The sequence below is a fragment of the Notolabrus celidotus genome, chromosome 9 (assembly GCF_009762535.1).
Source record: "Notolabrus celidotus isolate fNotCel1 chromosome 9, fNotCel1.pri, whole genome shotgun sequence".
NCBI classification, from domain to species: Eukaryota; Metazoa; Chordata; class Actinopteri; order Labriformes; family Labridae; genus Notolabrus; species Notolabrus celidotus.
Window position 1 is genome coordinate 16,811,275 of NC_048280.1, and position 19,753 is coordinate 16,831,027.

The 19,753-nt window shown below is 40.0% G+C and overlaps 1 protein-coding gene across 1 annotated transcript in view; it reads left to right on the forward strand.

The window, feature by feature from the left end:
- The window catches only part of ntrk2a (neurotrophic tyrosine kinase, receptor, type 2a), a 107,919-nt gene extending 91,911 nt beyond the window's left edge, over window positions 1–16,008 (forward strand). Inside the window, exons 20-21 of the mRNA XM_034692241.1 lie at window positions 7,687–7,845; window positions 10,262–16,008. Coding sequence (XP_034548132.1) covers window positions 7,687–7,845; window positions 10,262–10,447 — 345 coding nt within the window. The 3' untranslated portion in view covers window positions 10,448–16,008. The remainder of the gene's footprint in view (window positions 1–7,686; window positions 7,846–10,261) is intronic.
- Window positions 16,009–19,753: the final 3,745 nt, after the last annotated feature.

The following is a 19,753-nucleotide window of genomic DNA, read 5'->3' on the forward strand; positions in this document are numbered from 1 at the left end:
GGGAAAAGACGATCTTTGCAGCATTAATAAACATGTTTACAGCCTGGTTCAAAAAACGGCTTGGCCCTACGTAGCTAATTTCTCTATCGGCACACACTGTACGAGGGGGGGGGATTTTTTTCTAAGGTGACGGTTCAGAAGATATTAAGATTACGAGTTTTTGCCCAAATAAGGACATGACTGACGTGACTCCCGGTCGGGAGCACATAGCTGTTGGCTAGGAGGCTCACACTACGTCACACTCTGCCTGGTTGAGTTCCGCATTTCCAATATGGCTGCTGCCGTCGATTGGCTTCAAAACAGCTCTCAGGAACAGAAGGGTGACGTCATGGATACTACGTCCATTATTTATACAGTCTATGGTCAAAAACAATGCCAAATACGTTTTTTCCCCCTAAATTATATTTTCTACAGCAACAAAATGCATATAACTGACGGTATTGAATACGGGTACATGTTTAACACTGACTATCAACGACCAGGCTCATTAAAATATTCTCCGCAGACATAGTTTTATGAAGTGAAGGCTCATAATACTAACAGAAAAGTACTTCAGACTCACAGTGTCCAGTTTTCTGTCTACTCACTCTTAATGAGAAAAATAAACATGTGTGTTTGGTCAAGAGTCAGCCGGGAGCGCAACCGGGTCATAATCAGTCCAGCTGCAGAAAAGCCCAGACGGCTCTGGTGTTACTGGTCTACAAACTAGGGGTGAGCCTGACTAAGGATTTGCTTAGTCGAATCTGATTCATCAGATTTTGCCCATAGTCGACGAATAGTCGAACGTTTGTTGTTTTTCCTTATTGACCCAAAGTCTGCATGTAGTGACCGCATGACAATATTACGCATAACCCTATACAATTAAGAGTCTCGTAGCTTAAAGTAAAAGGGGCAACAGAATATTATAAGTATAAAACTTAGATTTTTTTAATCTATATTACAAAAACAACAAGGTGATGAAGGAGAGAAAACTCAAATAAGGCCACTATCCGTTAAACATGGAACAACGCGCCGTTTTAGAGTAAGGAATCAGGAGATATTTAAACAGTGTTCACACAGCGGAGAGCAGCGCTGCGGAGGCTATTTGTCCAACTTAAGGCTAAACATTTGTATAATGTTCAAAATCAAACCTGAACCAGCTAGAGGGTTTTTATATCTCTTAACAGTACCTTTTAAAACAGTCTTTCATTGCGTCTTTGGCCGCTTGAGTCTTTTCAAATTGTACGCGAGGAAAACCATCATGTTTACGCGCAGAAGTGCGCTCCTTGCTTTGTTGACTGTAAATCCTGTCTTTGAGAATATCCTCTCTGATGGCGTGGAGGTGGATGGGATGCTGTGGATTGTTTTTGAGGCTTCGGACAGCTTTGGGTACCCCTCCTCCTTCGTTTGGCCCCGTACAGTTTTTGTGTGGTCCGGTAATCCTTGATCTCACAGTCCTCTTCATGAAGCTGCTCCTCATCTTTATTACTATTTTTAGGATCATCTGAAGTTTTATTTTCTGACATTTTGAGCGACTATGAACGTAAAAAGATTTAAAGGCCAGCTGAGGTATGTCTGCTCCACAGGTCCCCGCTAAATGGTCCACCTTTAACTACCAGGGGAGATTTAATTACCATTTAACACTTCAAGAGCTTTTCTCAGAATTACATTAAATAAGTTTATATTTATATAAAAATAGGCTAAATGAGACACTATTTTTTACGGGAAACAGGAAAATAATGTAAAATTAGACATGGAGCACCCCCATGGTTTGAATGGAATGATCCACGTTTCATATGCAAATATTCGACTATGAGATTGGCAGTCGACTAAGGCTCGTTAGAACGAATCGTCGAATATTCGACTATTTGGGGTCACCCCTACTACAAACATAGCGTACTAGAAATTCCCACCAGTCTGTTGGCTTTGTATCCAAAGGTAGAGAAATGTCCTGTTTAAAGTTGTCAGCCTTTGTGTCGTTGTTGGCAGCAGTTGCTGATCCTCTTTAAAAAGACTTGATGCACAGTGGCAGCCGCCAGCTGAGCGTCTCTGCTGTGAGCAACACCTTTAGTCAGCTGATTCACATCGAAACATTCTTTAAACTTAAAACACCTTCTTGATAGCTGAATGAAATATGAGACAACATGATGTTTGTTCCACATGACGGAAAATTGAAAACAAAAATGCGTGTTTTGAGTAATTTCTTAACAACCAATTAATCGATAATCGATTAACTGTGTACATCCCTAGCTCCTACTTTATATATAGGCCTATATATGCACAGCTATGCAACTTTCTCAACATGCTATCAGTTGAGTAAATAGACATTCTATTAAATGTGATCTTAACATCTTAGCCTTTGAATGTCTTGTTGAAAAATGCCTTAAAATGGCATTCATTCTGTAGCTAGCAGGGGGCAACTGAGCTGGGTTTTTGTTCAATATATTATTTCAGATACTAGATTTTACATGACATGCTAAATACATACAATAGTTTTATATAAAAAAGTGTAATTACACAACCAATTGTAAGCTTGTGTTTACAGTCAGACCTCCCAGGCCAAGCCTACTGTTTGGCTCTTGGAGAATATAACTGTCTACAGCTAGCTCTTGCAGCCTGTATGATCTATTGACTGTCATTGACCCTACAACTAGCCTGGCCCAACAGGTACACTCCTGGTTGCTCCTGCGCACATCTGTTAAGCTTTTAGATCATTAACATTACCCAATGTTTCCAAGGTAAAAGGAATACAAACCTTTTCTTTGGGCAAAGAATGAATCAAACTTCTGATTACACCTTAAACAAAATACAGTTCATCTTTCTTCTGACCTCTGTTTTTGAAAGAAGGTGAAAGAATGAATAATCAGAGAAGCTTTGGAGCTTATCAGAGCTTATCAGAACAGCAAACAAAAAAGTGATGGTATTTAGTTAAAGCGATGGAACACAACTTTGTAAATCTTAAAACACATTAAGTGTGCAGTTAGAGCCTTGAAGCTTCACAACACTTGGCCCTTGCGACTTAAAACCATAGACTGTATAAAATATGGATGTAGTATCCGTGATGTCACCCATCTGTTTCTGAAGCGCTGGTTTGAGGTTAATTGTCGGCGGCAGCCATATTGCTGCTGTTGAGCGATTGTGACGTAAAGAGGCGGGCTTTAAGCCTACTTGCCAACAGCTACAGTGAAGACTCGTAATCTCAATATCTTTGAAATTGCCTCGTTAGAAAAAAATCCCCCCCCCCCCCCCTTACATAGTGTGCCAATCGAGAAATGAGCTATCCAGATTACACTCGTCTTTTGTACCAGGCTGTGAACATATTTATTTCTGCTGTAAAGATCGGCTTTTTTGAATTGGTGTGTTGCCGCTTGCTTAAAACATATCATACTGAAGGGCTAGGGCAAAGCTGGAGCCCTGTAGCTGCACTACAGTGGAAGGTTAAAATGTTAATTCTTCTGATTTTCTTAAGTATTGACCTAAAGTGTTTTTAGTAATGAGTTTTCAGCCACTGTGTGTATTTTATGAGTTCCAGTGTTATTTTGCAGTGGCGAAGGTAAATATCCTTTGAAAATTTAGCAAGCCATAGCTAAAAAAGCTTACAGCTAAGCTAAAGAAGCGTACAGCTTCTTATCAAAAGTTAGCGCCTTAATTCCTTCTATGGTAGCGCTATTTGAAAATAGGATGACTTCTTAGGAGTGATTTTTGATTGTGTTAGATATACAGTAAACTTATGCCCATGAATTAGACTTGAACCATGTTACTTTGAAAACTTCAGTGAATATTAACAGCATGGTAACAGCAAATTTATAATGAGACAGTGATTTCAACAAAACATACAGCTGAATATTATTTTGTGCAAGTTTGGGTCCTTTTTGAAAAAAAACCCCACTAGGCTACTGTTCAATTCATCTTTTTTGTAATTTGACATTTTAGTGCTTGAACCAGTTTTTATGCTTAACCTGGATTTAAATTAAATACCTAACTATTAGCAATGTCACTGTAACTGAGCCGTGTGGGAGATCAAGCTCTATTCAAGTTGGAAAAAACAACACACACACACACACACACACACACACACACACACACACACACACACACACACACACACACACACACACACAAACACGAACAACAGCAATCTTGGAAAGAGTTTTTGTTTCCATGGCAACACAGAGGGCAATTAAGGTAGGGTTTCTGTGCAACAAAGAGTAGGTGGAGTTAGTCACATAAGCTCCGCCTACATCCCATCCCATAATGTTTTCTTTTTAAGCTGTTCCAGTTTCCATGGATACATCCAGGAGGTTACCACAGAGACCCCTCCTCTGCTTTATTTTTTACTTCTCTTTTTATAGGCTTTCCTGGAACACTCGGGCTTCACTCTATATCTGAAATGATGCATATTTATAAGACAGTGAGGGAGAGAGGGGGACAGACAGGCAGGCTCAGTGACGGCGAGGGAAGGTGAGAACGAGAGAGAGGGATAAAAGGGAACAGCAAAGGAGACAAAGAGTGACAGCAAAGAGAAAACAGAGAAAGAGCTGAATGACGGAGAGAGATTCTCTGTCTTTACTTCACTGAGAGTCTTTGCGTCACTGTTAACATGACTTTCTTAATATTTGATGCACCATCCTGCCCAATGACAAGCAGAAAAATGTGAGGCTTTCCATCTCTGCTCCCTCATTTTCTTTCTATCTTTATTTTACTTATTTGATCAATTAAGCCTTGTAGGCCTTTGTAAAGTGACTGCCCTTCTCTTTCCTCCTCTCTCCCTCTCTCTTAGCGCACTCGCACAGACAGTTAACAAACATGAAGAATTGTAGCCCCGCTGTTCAAGAGCCCAATATTAATATTTCAGACCATCAGGGGAAATGATCAGCCATGATGAATAAAACAAAAAGACTAATGCATACCAGCCGGTCCATGCACCTCAGTGAATAAATACTGTCAGAAAACTATCTATCCGACGGAATTTAATGGAACAAACAATGGCTGTGTCCAGAATCACAATCACTGTCTGTATATTATATGATACACTGAATTTACAGTCATTTATTGTGTTTCAGTTTGCCCATTTAAAACCCCTGTTTTAAATCAAATAAGAAAAAACTGCGGTCGTTGAAAATTACCAGTGAGCGTCCATCTCATGTTCTTAAAAACTCTGGCCAATCATCTCAGCGTTTCTCACAAACATACTCGATGGGATGCCATATTAATTTGAAAAGTTTGATAGTACTCAGTCTCAGACACAGCCTTTGATGACTTACAAATCTGGCACTTGGAAACATTTGTAAACACAAAGTATCTGTGTCATTATGTTGTACTCATGCAGCTTACAGTAAGTTGGAAATACAAAACTGACTTTAAACAAACTACATTTTGCTGTATGTTGTCGAACAATTTAAGCTAATTTGAGGAGTGAATGTTTATTTCGTATCCAGCCAGATATTTCAACCATATTCCATTAAAGCTATAGGGTTGGTTGCTATATGTAGCATTTCCTCAGGACTCTGTCGAATTGGTTTCACATTTTGGCTCCTGATGGCAGGGATTAGTTGGTGTTTTCCCAGGTTTACTCAGGCTGTAGATATGGGCTTCTTCACTCTTTTTTAAGAACATGTTATGTATTGATTGCAATCAAGACTTAAAGATCATTTTAACCAGTATAACAAAAAGTGTATCTAAATCTGACAACTAACCCCAGCTTCAAGCTATTTACTTACAATTAAAGCATGCTTTGTATTAGCTTGAGAGGCTAATGATAGCTTCTTTGGTTGGTTTAACAATAGTAACTATGTCCCCTGATTTAAATATTTTGTAATAACTAATTTTTCAAAAAGGTGATCTCTACAACTCAAAAAAAAAAAGTACAGAATTCCTAATTTGGTCCCTGGTAAAGCATGGGTTGAACTAAAGAGTACTTACTGCACACACAGCAACAAGTAAGGGGGTGATGTTCCACAGTATGACTTCCAGACAGAATAATAAGATATAAATATAAGTGTAACATCATAAGATTAAGAAAATGTGTTCTTGTAATATAAACACTGTAGTATGGCATGCTTTTATGTTATGTAAAAATGTAGGCTAATCTGTCAATGATTTCTTTTTTGCTCTGTACTACCATTCTTCATTTAGATTGTAACCCTTATTTTACTGTTTTGGCAAATCTGTTCTCCATTATAGCCGTGCCAATAAAGCACACTTAAATGAGACAGAGCCAGAGAGAAAAATGCAAATAAGAAAAGAAAAAGCAGCAGCAGAACATGGTGTTTAGAGACAGAGGAGCGAGGGCCCGGTTATGAGGAGTAAGAGCTGCAGAGATGGAGGCTGATATGTTTCCCCAGGCGTACCATTGAACCTGATGGCTATCTGTGTGACCGTGCACATTTTATTACTCCATTAAATAACCCACTGACTAACAAAGAAACAGACCAAGTGTGGGTGCCAAGCCATTAATAACAGACATAAACCTCAGAAAATGGATTGTGCTATCTGTGTGGAGCAACGGAGCGCAGATGGGTCTGTAGATTCATGTTCGGAGGAGAAGTATGGGGAGAAGGGAGGCTCAATATAAGGGAGTGAGTATGCAGGGTTGGCCTGCATCAGAGTTAAGATTCAAGTAGTGGCACATCTAAACAGGTTGTTGAAATGGCTTTGAGCCAACAAATGAATATGTAAACGTGAGAGCTTTTATCCGAACATAATGCAGTGATTACACGTTAGTGTGAGCTTGATGAATGAGAGGCTTTCCCATAATTTGTGCCTTTTGAAGCACAGGAACTTTTCATGCTCCAGCCTCAACCCAGTATAGTTCCAGTCACAGTCTGTGGACGCCCTTACAGAAGAATAAACTGTCTGTTCAGCAGATGAACAGACAGCTGCAGATGAATACAACAATCAGACAGACTCTGAAGACTCAGTCCATATTACAGTTTAATGAAATGACCAAATGTTTTTTTTAAGAACGCGTGTTGGTTTCTGTCGGACTAGCTGCAGATTACTGTATTTAAAAACTACTTGACTTTGGTGCTGTAAAGTGTTTTTTTGGAAGAAAGTTTAAATTAATTTAACTTCTCTTACATGGCACATGATCAATGCAAAGACTAAACCGTATATTACTTTTGCAAATTTTAACTTCTAATAGAAGACTGCCGACATTTTGATGACTCACATGTTACTGCAAACACTTGACTTCCTACTGATCAAATTAATTAGTGTATTCAATTAGAACTCACTGGCAAATACCAAACATTAATCTTCTGTGTTTGAGCAAATGTACAGCAGAACTCCTTCATCAGCGCAGTAGTCAGTGAAATGAAAGTATGCCTGATCAGCAGTGAGGTATGTTACAGTCACAGTGATGATGCACTGTTTCTCCGTCACTGTCCCACCATGAAGCTGTGCTGCCTTGAACACCTCAGGCTGCAGTTTGGAAGACCGAAATGTCAGCAGCAGTTTTTTAAAATGTATTGGACCCTTGTGTGATGTGCGTAAAGCTGCATGGCCATGAATCATAAACTCACAATGAGGTAGAGAGAAGAAAACAATTTAAATATTGAGCTAAAATTTCTGTCAGAGGACGCTAAGCAGCTCTCTATATATTCACTTTTTCATTTACTGTGCATTATACTGACTTTACACTTTCTCTTTCTGTGTGTGCGTGTGTGCGTGTGTGTGTCTGTGGGTGGTTTTGTGATGTGTTTACAGGTTGGAGGTCACACCATGCTGCCAATTCGCTGGATGCCGCCTGAAAGCATCATGTATAGAAAGTTCACGACAGAGAGCGATGTCTGGAGTCTAGGAGTCGTCCTCTGGGAGATCTTCACTTATGGCAAACAGCCATGGTACCAGCTCTCCAATAATGAGGTACAGTAAAGAGCAAAGTCCCTTATCCTGGATTTAAGGTTTTCACTGTGCCTGAACACACCAGCAGACACAAATTCAAAGATAAGAGAGGCTGTACCTTTAGATACAAGTTTGAGAGGTGCCTGTAGCTAGCTAAAAGTATCAGTAAACATGATGCCGCTGCCCAAACCAATGAAAGAACTCCCGTTCAGCTCAGAATAAAGCTACTTAGGTTTCTCGTTGGTACATGTGTGAATCCTTTATCCTGAGTCATAGCATTATAAACAGTGTTATTGTTCAGACACGCAATAAGCTGTTTATCATTTCATCATGTCTTGAATATATTGTGAGGTATGACACTCTGACGCTGTGGAGCTTCATATGTCTTGTATTTAAAACTCAATCTCCCCTAATGTGTTTACAAAAGGTGCTAAAAGGAGGAGGATTTGAACAAATCAAACATTGACCCTATTTCGTTTTTTATTGCCTATAATTGCACTCTAACAATATTTGATATGATTACGTTTCGATGTCATCTTTTAGGATTTTTTCTTTCATACGTTTTGACCCTCTCCTACTTTGAACTGCTGCAAAGCAATTTCCCTTAGGATTAAATTAATCTAAAAAGATAAGGTTTGTCTTATCTTTCTTTATGTTATCTGAAATATAAAGGACTCGAGCTGCAACCAAGCATCACTTTCAATTTCTAATACTTTGAAGATTTATTTCCCAGTGAATTAAAAGGCATTTCAATAGTTGACTTTAATAAAATGAGGAAAGCAGAGGGTAATCACATTTAGGAGCTGAATCCAGTGGTGTTGGTGTTTTGTCTTGATCAATGAAAACAATAATTGGTTCATCAAGATAGCTGCCATTTAAACCCTTTAGCACAGCTGTGGATTAATCATAACAAGCTTATACTTGTGGACAAACATTTTTAAACCCACTGATGTTTTTTTTAAACAGGGACCCAAACAAGACTGAACTCTGTCAGAATAATATGTAAAAAATGATAAACAATAATATAAATGTAAAAAGTGAACAAAGAACAAAGATATTTGGTTAAAAAAATGTTAAAATAAAAGGTAAAATATTTTGAGTGTTGCAGTTTCAGCTGTTGGCTCATTTGCTTTGGAAGAATTCTGGAAAACAACAACAAAGAGTGTGAACCTGCAAAAGACACAAAAAGACAATAATTAAGGAGCTCTTTTTCTGTCAGTGGACTTAATATTCGACTCATTATATCAGCTCAGTACAAGCATAAAGGAAACTAAATCCCTTAGTTTGATTTTGAAGAAAACTGTTAACAAACATATTTGTAGCTCGTACAATAAGCGTAGCAAAAAAGCAGCTGTTCTGTATCAGCAAAAAAAACAACGAACTACATAAATGAATAAATAAACAATTGTCTGTTTCTTCTGAATTATTAATAACCTACCAAATCTTTCCTTTAGTACACTCAGGGTCTTGACCCAGTTTCCGTAAAGAAACCCAGCATGTCAGTACCCTTCAACCCTTCACCCCCACCTCAACCTCATCGTCCTCACCCACACGACACGCTCAACTCTGGTTACAGCTCTTTACATCCCTTTAAACTTCAACCTTTAGCCTTTAACATGGTCATCATTTCCCGTTTACATCAATTCAATCTCTCTTTTCATTCACCCCTGACCTCTGATTTCCTTTAAACTTGATGTGGAGTTCAGTTCTAAATAAGATGTCCTTTTTTCTACCCTCACAGAATGATAATAATCACTGTATGAGTAGATGAGGTAAATGTTTGATTAGCACCGTGATTACTCTCTTACAAGCTTGATTCTGAATTATTCAGAGATATCGATTGATAATCTGCTGGAATTAAATCTTTTTGAATGAATATGTTGCAAGTTGGTAGAAACACACTGTTTCTTGGAGCTGAATCGACACCACTACACTGTAATCAGCGAGGAAATGATAAAAATCTCAATTATATCACAAGCTATTAACTGTATAGATATTTTCCAAACTGCTGCTAGGGAAGGATACAGGAAATACATCTCTTGAATAGTAATTTCAAACAGCCTCTTCTCCTCCATTAACAAATCCTCTTCTTCCTTCAAAACTAGATTTAATGTAAAATCTGTATTTTTTAAGGAGAATAATAAATAAACCTACCACAAAACACTAAATTTCCCTTCACACAGCCCTAAAGGAATTGGATTGTCTCATTCAGTGTTTCAGCATCAAATAACTTCATCACCTCAGTGAATAATTTATTCACTGTGACATTTTCATGTATGCCACTGCAGTGAACTTCACCGCAAAAAATACTCTTTCAGCTTCACCGCAGTTTAAATATTTCAGCCTGAATTGATGAGCACTTTCTATTTACCCTTTCTTTTTTGGTTTGTTTTTGTAACTGACAATAAACTTGGTGTCTTCGTTCCCTCCTCTGCAGGTGATCGAGTGTATAACACAGGGCCGGGTGCTGCAGCGCCCCAGGACCTGTCCTAAAGAAGTGTACGACCTGATGCTGGGCTGCTGGCAGAGAGAGCCGCACATGAGACTCAACATCAAGGAAATACACGGTCTGCTCCTCAACCTGGCCAAGGCCTCACCTGTGTACCTGGATATACTGGGCTGAACACAGTAGAAGGACGAGGAGAGATTTGAATGTGTGTGTGTGTTTGTATGGAAACTGAATCTATATCTGAAGAGTGTATGTGCATTCTGGGTTGCATGCATGTTTGAGTGTGTTTTTTTCTGTTAGGGTGGACATGGTGACACTCGTGAATGAAGTGTGTGATGCGAGGTACCATTGTACAGGATGTGAAGCTATTATCAAACTCTTAAAGGCAATCAAAAAATTCCTCAACCCATCCCCACTCGCCTCGCTCCTTCCTCCAATTTCGCCAATTTCCCCTCCTTTGTGCATCACAGCTCCTTCCCTGCTCCTTCCTTCCTGAAGAGACATTTACTGAGAGTAATTTAACTTTGGAGGGAAAGAAAGCTTCCCTCGTTATTTTTTCCGAATGCTTTAAACTGACTCGGGCTGAATTGACAAAACCTGATTAACAAGACTTACAAATTTCGTGACTCATCCCCTGCTGCCTGTTGGACAACAGGACTCGGAAATTACAAGGAGGTGGAGGATTTCCTGGAGTTTGAAGTCCTTTGCGTGTAAATATGAGACGTTTCAGAGAAGATGGCTCTTGGCGATGTGGAGCCATAAAGACACTGTGTTTCCCTTCTCACCCTGTCTGTCTGTCTGTCTGTCTGTTTGTCCTTCTGTCTGTCTCAGTATAACTGTCAGTATTCATCCTACTACTACTACTACTGCTACACAGGGGGACGATTAACACACAGCTACACAAACAGTACTTTTACTACAAGAGGAAAAAACATTTGAGAAGTAAACACAATCTGTTGTCTGTGTAAGATGATACAAGATGCTTTCCAGAACATTACAGTGCCTGCTGAAGCTGAGCTGAACTTCTGTGGTGAAAAATAATCCAGGAAGAAGGCAGAGGTATTCTAATATATTGTAATTGTGAATCCTAGAATTGTTAATAAGCTTGAACTCTCTGGTACCGCTCTACAATATCTCCTCATGCAACAGACTGATGTACATGCTAATAAGGATATATGCACTCATAACTGCTCCGTGGTACACTCTTACTTTGCTCAGGCCTTACAACACAGCACACGGTAATATGATGACTATACACCCCTCACACAGCCTCCACCTAAAGTGACAGATGCTTCACTTGTGATGTCAAGCGTTCATGTCGGGGGTCAATTGATTGATATGTTCCCAGCTGTCTGACTACCCAGAGGTCTTGGTTTTGATGGAGGTAGAGGAGGAAGGGGGGTGTGTGTAAAGATTAAAGAGGGAGGCTGGGTTTTTGAGTGGTCAGATCTCGGTCAGCGGTGTGGGCGGTGGTGCTGTAGAAGGTGTGGTTCATTTGGTCAACCCATATTAAATCATCAAGGCTTTCAGCACTCAGACATCCTTGAAAACCACATCTGTGCTAGAGGGGGGTGGCACACAAAACAACACACAAACACACACACTGTATACCTTAACCATCATCCCTCCACCTCCAAACACACAAACACACACAAACACACACGCACACACACACTGAAAGACACTCAAAACTGTCCGAGAAGGAAATTGAATTGTGCATGTTTTATTATTTGAGCGGTGCAGTGCTTTAGCCGGGCCCCGTCCACTGTAATGGTGTAATGTATATTTCATTACAGCCTAATGGGCTCCATTAGCACAGACTCCTCACAGACATTCAAGACTTATTGTTTTATGGCTGAGAAGGATGGATGGAGGGGTGGAGCAGAGAGGTGAAGAAGAGGAGGAACATGGGAGAAGGGGAGCAGCGAAGAGGAGAAATAAGAGGAGAGGTAATAACGCATATTGGGGAAGAAAATGGAGAGGAAGGGAGAGAGTCTAGAACGGAGGCAATGAGGTAGAAAGGAGGAGACAACGGGAGCAGGGAAAAAGGTACGAGTGGGTCATGTGGAGGAAGAAGAAGGAGGAGAGGACAGAGGAGTGGGGAGAGAGAGGAAGAGGAGGTGTGAATGTCCTCAGGGAGAAGTGAAAGTGAGCATCCATCATTACTGCGGCCTGCACATGTTCTGTAAGCCAAAACTTCAACCTCACACTCACAACACATTCCTACATTCGGCCTCAACCACACACACACACACACACACACACACACACACACACACACACGCTTATACTGTACACACACATATTACTGGCAATTCACCAACAGCTAACAGTGAAAATAAACTCAATAATGCACCACACATCCCCATTATTGAGAACCACTTGACTCACTTACAGCACAGCTCACATATCTGGTCTTACCGACACACTGTATATATACAGCAGCTCACATGCATGCAAGAAAACACTTTAATGTTTGTTTGGGCGTTTTGCTGGAGCATATTTAACTCTTACAAACACAACCACAGCGGTTCACTAACAGCCATTCTCTTTAGATGTACAAACATTCATCTAGAAGTCTTTTTTGTTTCTTAACAACAGCACTTGATGGTATTGATGTTTGTGAACTTGAAAATGTTGGTTGTATTGATTTATAGTATTATTTATAAATTAAAAAAGCATTTTTGTACATTTCTTTCTATATCTAAAGTTGCCTTTTGCAACAGCAAACTGACTGATAATGGTCACTTGTTTTATTTATTATGTTTGAGCAAACTGTGTAAGATAATCTTGAGTGTATTTTTATGTCATGCTCCCTCTTAACAGCTACCTTACCTGTCCTCTTGTACAGAGGGCTCTACAGCAGGGATGGATTTGACTTATTACTAATGTCAAATTTGACATATTACAAATGTATCGCCTCCTGCAGAGCATGGGTGTGAGTGTTAATGGCTGCAGCATCCACATGGCAGGCCAACAAGCTCCTCAGAATCCATCCCTGCTGTACAGTCAAGTTGAGTTTGCACTGAGTGAACGCTGCACTTGACATGCTTCAAAAACTTACAACACAATAACTCTGTGCAATAACAGAGGGCAGGGAGTGTGTGAGCTGGAAAAGATTGACGAGAATCAAACTCATAAAAGAAAGAGGACGAGGTTGAAGGTATATCCCAGCTGGCTGCACTGTGTGTGTACATACCTGCTGTGTTTTTTTTTAATGATGAACTGTGGAGACGTTTTAACAGAAAGGCGATGTGAGACAATGTTTGTTTTGATGAAGACTTGTCAGCACAACGCAAGAGAGCTCTGTGAAACTTTAACACAACTCCAGATGAAGATTTCCCTTCTTCGCATCAAGGCCTCAGATCAAGTCATCGGTCAAATAATGAAAAATGAAAAATGACAGGAAAACTGTTGTGAGATTGGACACCTCAGACAAGGAGGGACTGACAATCACAGACTTTCTCTCTCTTCTTCAAGTGACCTACTGTAATATAGACTTACTCAACCAACTTTCCTCTTCTATGCTGCCTATACTGTACGTGATAGTCTTAAACTTTCGTCTCAAAAAGTGCTACTTTTTCTTTGATTTATTTTTTGTAAAATGAAATAACAGCGAGAGGAATGAACAAAAACACAAATGTACAAATGTGAATAAGCTGCTGAAAGAAATAAGCGCCACAAACTGCTGTGTCCAAGACTGTGTCAGTAACTAGAGTGTACCTTTTTTTTTTTTTCTTGTCTTAGAGGAGGGCAGAGAAAATGTGAAAGCTGGACTCACAATTAAACATATTCAATCAGCATCGGTTTTTGCTTTGGTGTCACACTCAGGGTGGAAAGCTAAAAGGCAGTGTAATGTTGCAGTGCTTAATTCTAGGTTAAACTGTGTCTAAACTTAGAAAATCTCTCAAATTGTTCTCATTTCCCTAACTGATCAGTAAAATCAAAGGCAATGGGGAGAAAAAAATATATCCTGCCATTATTCCTGATTTTAAAATTTCACAACCTGTTAGCTAAAAACAGAAAACAGCAAACATAATCACTCATCTACTCCTTGGCTCGTTAAAAGGGTTACATGATATCGCTCAAAATTACTTTTAACATATTTTTCAAACCCCCAAAGAGGGACACCTTCATTTTACCAGAAACTCACATGTTTCACCTGATGGTTTATACCTTAAGTATTTACCAGTATTTACCGAGCGTTTGTGTTCGCTCATTCTAATATGGCTTTGTATGTCAGCATTTCTACCGCGGGTGACTGAAAATGGACACTTTCAAACCTGTGGCATTTAGTGTTTTCTCAATAGTTGGTGCTTGAAAACCCGACAGTCAAGGGTCCTCCTGTGTTGGCAAAAAATAAGAAGTTGAATGCTAATGTTAGCTTGGGTAACTTATCTGATGTTAGCTTATAATTTAGCATGTATTGGCAAAAAAACAACAAAAAAAACGGTAATCTTTAGGGAGTACCAAATATGAGCTAATGTGTGATAACATGAGTTTTCCTTACTTGAATTATGGACAAATGACACTCCTGGTCTCACTGTCCTTAGTGTTTTCAGATGCAAATTATTCAGGAAAGAGTCAAATGATGATGATGTTTCGATGTTTATACAATTTAGAACCAATACAAAAGCAGTGCAACTTTAAAGAAGCATTTTGAGCGTTCCTCCCTGAGCGTTACAGCACCCAAAAAATTGCCACTGTGTGAGTATGACATACAGCATGCTGAGTGACTGTTCTTCTTGTGTTTGTGTGTGAGTGAGTGTGTGTGTGTGTGTGTGTGTGTGTGTGTGTGTGTGTGTGTGTGTGTGTGTGTGTATTTGAGGAGAAGTGCTGATTGATGCTGCAGTGAGTCAGGAGGGATTCAGACTCCACCCAAATCCAGGTTCAAATGAGATTGGAGGAGGAATCAGGCATTGATTTGTTGTCGCCGCTCACCAATTCATGATAAATGACTTTACTCAGTCGTGTTGGACTGAGGTCGGCATTATGGCAGCTAAGATTTATGGAATCACTCAATTTTTTTATTTATGTCTCCAAAATCAGCCTCCTGCTCAACACATCGTTTGAACTCCACATGTTTAATCCCCTCTCTCTCACACACACACATCAAAGTCTGAGCTAATAAAGCAGAAAAATCACAGAGGTCATCTTTAAGATGATCCTTGGGCTTGGATGCTTCTGGAGCTCCAACACCTTGAAGAAAGTAGAACCACAAAAACTGCTTCTCTGCAAAAAACTTTTTATTTTTATGTTTTGGGGTGAAACTGTGACTCGCTATATGCAGTATCTCTGTTTTTCAGTATTCAGTTTGTGCTGTTTGTCTCTGTGTTGAAGAGGGTTTTGTTGCTGCCACGGTTGTAGAAAACAAAAGAAGGATTTAGGTGGATGTTTTGTGGATGTTTTGATTGTAAAAGGCTTAAAATATGACCCAGGACAAAATGCTGTAAGAGTTCTGTATGAAAGAGATGCTTGATTGTAATTCAATGCCTAAAATGTAAGAGCCATCTGTCTTGCAAAGCACACAGGTAATTAAAGCTGGAAATGAAGCAAAAAGTGCTCAGATGGTAAACACACATACACACACACCAAAAGGAACATGTACAGTCATACAGACGTATGGTGGAAATGATAAAAGTGAGTCATGAAGGTAATGCTATGATTTCTCTCTGAACTTGGACCAGTCTGTCGTGATACAATGTAATTAATAAAAAGTGTTATGTCACAACAAAGCTCCTGTGAGTGAATATACTGAAAAGTTAAGTGAGCGTGTGTTTTATTTGTGTGTGTGTGTGTGTGTGTGTGTGTGTGTGTGTGTGTGTGTGTGAGAGAGAGAGAGAGAGAGAGAGATAGAGAGAGATTGAGTAAGAGAGACAACCAGCAAAGTTAGAATGGACTGAAAAGGAAAGAAAAATTGAGGGGCTTTGCAGAAACAGAAGAAGCACTCAGGCGTGCTCAGGGCGATGTGAGAGAGGCAGAAAAATAAGCTAAATTGAATTCAGTGATAGAGCTGGAGTGTTTGAGTGTTGCCACATCGCTCCCATTCTATTAATCCCAATATAAATCCAGTGTCTTTTAAGAATAAAAGGGGGAAAAAAAAACACTTGCTTAGTTTGCAGATTAGGAGCAGGCTGAGGGCTTTTTGCAGGGAATTGTACAAGCAAATTGGACAGGAGAGTACGTCTAAATCCCTGATGCAATTAAGCAACAGCTGAATTAATATGTTCTTCTCACACAGTCTACAATTTATCTTTTAATATAAACGTCACAGGGAAGGAAATGAGAAATGCAGGGCAGCACAAAATTCACCTTGGTGCAAGAGTGTTTGGGTGGGTGGAGGGAATGGAAAGTGCCTCGACTCAGCACTGTGTGTGTGTGTGTGCGCGTGCGTGCGTGCGTGCGTGCGTGCGTGCGTGCGTGCGTGCGTGCGTAAGAAAAAAGCAAGTGGTCGTAGTGCTTTCCTTGGTGTACAGTGGAGAACTCCTGTACTCAGCACATCAACCTCATAAATAGCACTTTTAATCAACACACACACACACACACACACACACACACACACACACACACACACACACACACACACACACACACACACACAGACACACGTGTCAAGGATGAGGGAGGCTGTAAAATCTACAGTGTATCTTAAGTAAAACAAATGCGAATGAGTAGCTGTCACTCACTAGAGGAGGTTCAGTTGCTCTAATTGTATCATAGACCCAAAATGTCCTGAAATGTAACAGCTCTGTCAAAGCCCTTCCTCCTCTCTTCTTTCTTTGTGCCTCAGGACAGAATTATTTCATTATTCTTCTCAATTAATACATACTTAACCTCAATAACTGTAGTTTGAAACTGAGAAAGACTGTAGGCAAAACTAGGACACCAAAAAGTCAACATAGGCAATTTCCTTAAACATTTTTCATGTGCGGGTTGAGATTCAGGAGGCCTGTGTTAGACCCTGTCATCGTACTCCTCAGACATATCTTTCAATAAAGAACCATGTCATATTCACTGATTGTTTAAAGTGTTGTTGCTAGACACGCCTCCTGTGTCTCTGATGCATTAAAATGTGTCCCAGGCATGCACATCATAGTAGTGCCTCCCCTGCTCACTGCACACCTTCCCAAATGTGTGTTGAGGAGGGATCGAGAGCACAAGCTGCTGCGTGAGTGATCCACCCTGATGCAGCTTGTCCAGCCATCTGTACAGTACACAACCGTGCAACAGTTTGCTGTCTGACATACGGGGACATTGTGAACATTTTTGCAAATGTGTGCGGGATTCTAAGGATTCTTTGGATTTGTAGTTTCCTCATCACTCCTGTAAGATGCTTATTGAGCATAGACTGTAAAAAATATGGACGTAGAATCCGTGACGTCACCCATCTGTTTCTGAAGAGCTGTTTTGAGATCAATCGGCTGCGGCAGCCATATTGCTTCTGTTGAGCCAGTGTGACGTAAAGAGGCGGGCTTTTAGCCTCCTAGCCAACAGCTGCAGTGTTCCCACAGGCAGCTGTGCCTCTCATTGGAAGACTGGTAATCTCAATATCTTCGAAATTGCCGAATTAGAAAAAAATTCACCCCCCTCACAGTGAGAGGATATCGAGAAATTAGCTTTTCAGACTACACTCATCTTTTGTACCAGGCTGTAAACATGTTTATTAATGCTGCAAAGATCGTCTTTTCCCCATTCATGTGTATGTGACTTCCGGTACTTCCGGAGCCAGCCTCAAGTGGATCCTCGATGAACTGCAGCTTTTAACACTTCCGCATTGACTCATATTTTTAGACCGGAGGTTGCCGCTTGTTATTGAGCCAAGTTTGAGTAGTTCATCCTGTGATGTCACAAACCAAACTCTGGGTTTGTATCAGATTAGATGGGAGCACCTTAAAAAACATTCTTTGGTTCTCAGAAGGAGGAAAGCCGAATATTTAAGTGATATACAACAAGACAAAACTCAATAGAGTATCACTTTATGCATCAATGTTTTTATGTAAATTTCGTGTCTCTGTCTGCATCAAGGGGCAACCTCCGGTCTAAAAATATGAGTCCAATGCGGAAGTGCTAAAAACTGCAGTTCATCGAGGATCCACTTGAGGCTGGCTCCGGAAGTACCGGAAACCAAATACACACCAATTTAAAAAAGACGATCTTTACAGCAGAAATAAACATGTTTACAGCCTGGTACCAAAGACGAGTGTAGTCTGGATGGCTTATTTCTCGATTGGCACACACTGTAGCAGGGTGAATTTTTTTCTAATGCGGCAATTTCGAAGATATTCAGATTACGAGTCTTCCAATGAGAGGCACAGCTGACTTGATTGACAGGCGGGAACTCTGTAGCTGTTGGCTAGGAGGCTCAAAGCCCGCCTCTTTACGTCATAATGGCTCCACAGCAGCAATATGGCTGCCGCCGCCGATTGGCCTCAAAACAACTCTTCAGAAACAGATAGGTGACGTCATGGATACTACGTCCATATTTTATACAGTCTATGGTCTGCACAGGAATGTAACTGAGAATGTATCTGACAACAGACAATGTGGATTTTCTCTCCTGTTCTAAAGGACACTTTGCTCTGCTCTACTGACAATAATTAAAAGCATCAATATGTAAGAGCACACAAGGAGTTCGTTAATATGTTGTGTCGGCTTAATCAGTGTAACTTTTTAGTGTTCATGTACTTGCATCAAGCATGTTTAGGTCCCCAAAAATAACTTCGACTACAAACTACACCCTCTCCTAAAGCCTCTGGGAATGTGGATTAGTATATTAAAATTCATATAGACTATCAAAATTCAATGTGTCATTAAGCATTAACAACAATCTGGGTGAAAAACATCCATAACTGTCAGAAAACTCTGTTCAAAAACAGCTTATTTTCCTGTTAAGACCATTTCTCAGGACTGCATGGGTGTGGCAGCTATTTTGATTGACATATGTCAATCAATCTAAACCAAGACAACAGTCTCAACACGACATGGAGCAGCACAGAGTGTGTTCCAAGCCTTCATGCTTAAGCAGTCTGACTCCAAACTAGAGACAATGAAACTCCAGTATCTGAAAAGTATTTATTCAAATGGTCTGTAAGTGCTCAGTTACAAAATACTACTATTGTTTGTTATTTTTAGTACACAGTCTCCAGGTTTGGGACAGCGATGAAAGAGTAGGAAGGCAGGGCACGGCTCTATGTAACAGATAAAGTGATTTTTGGTAATAGAAGAATGACAAGCTGTCATCTTCACCATACCATACAAGCATAGTGACGCAGAAAGCAAGCAGATGCTATACAGACGGATAGATTACAGGCAGTACATAATTAGAAAACAAGCTAGTAGCAAAGGTGACAAAGAGATGTCTTCGCTTAGATGTTAAGAGACAGTTTGAGCAGGAGCAGAGACATTTTATTGCACATATGAGGGCCTGACTTAGCGTGTATTATTTTTTATTGGTTAAATATTTTATAATAAATATCCAAG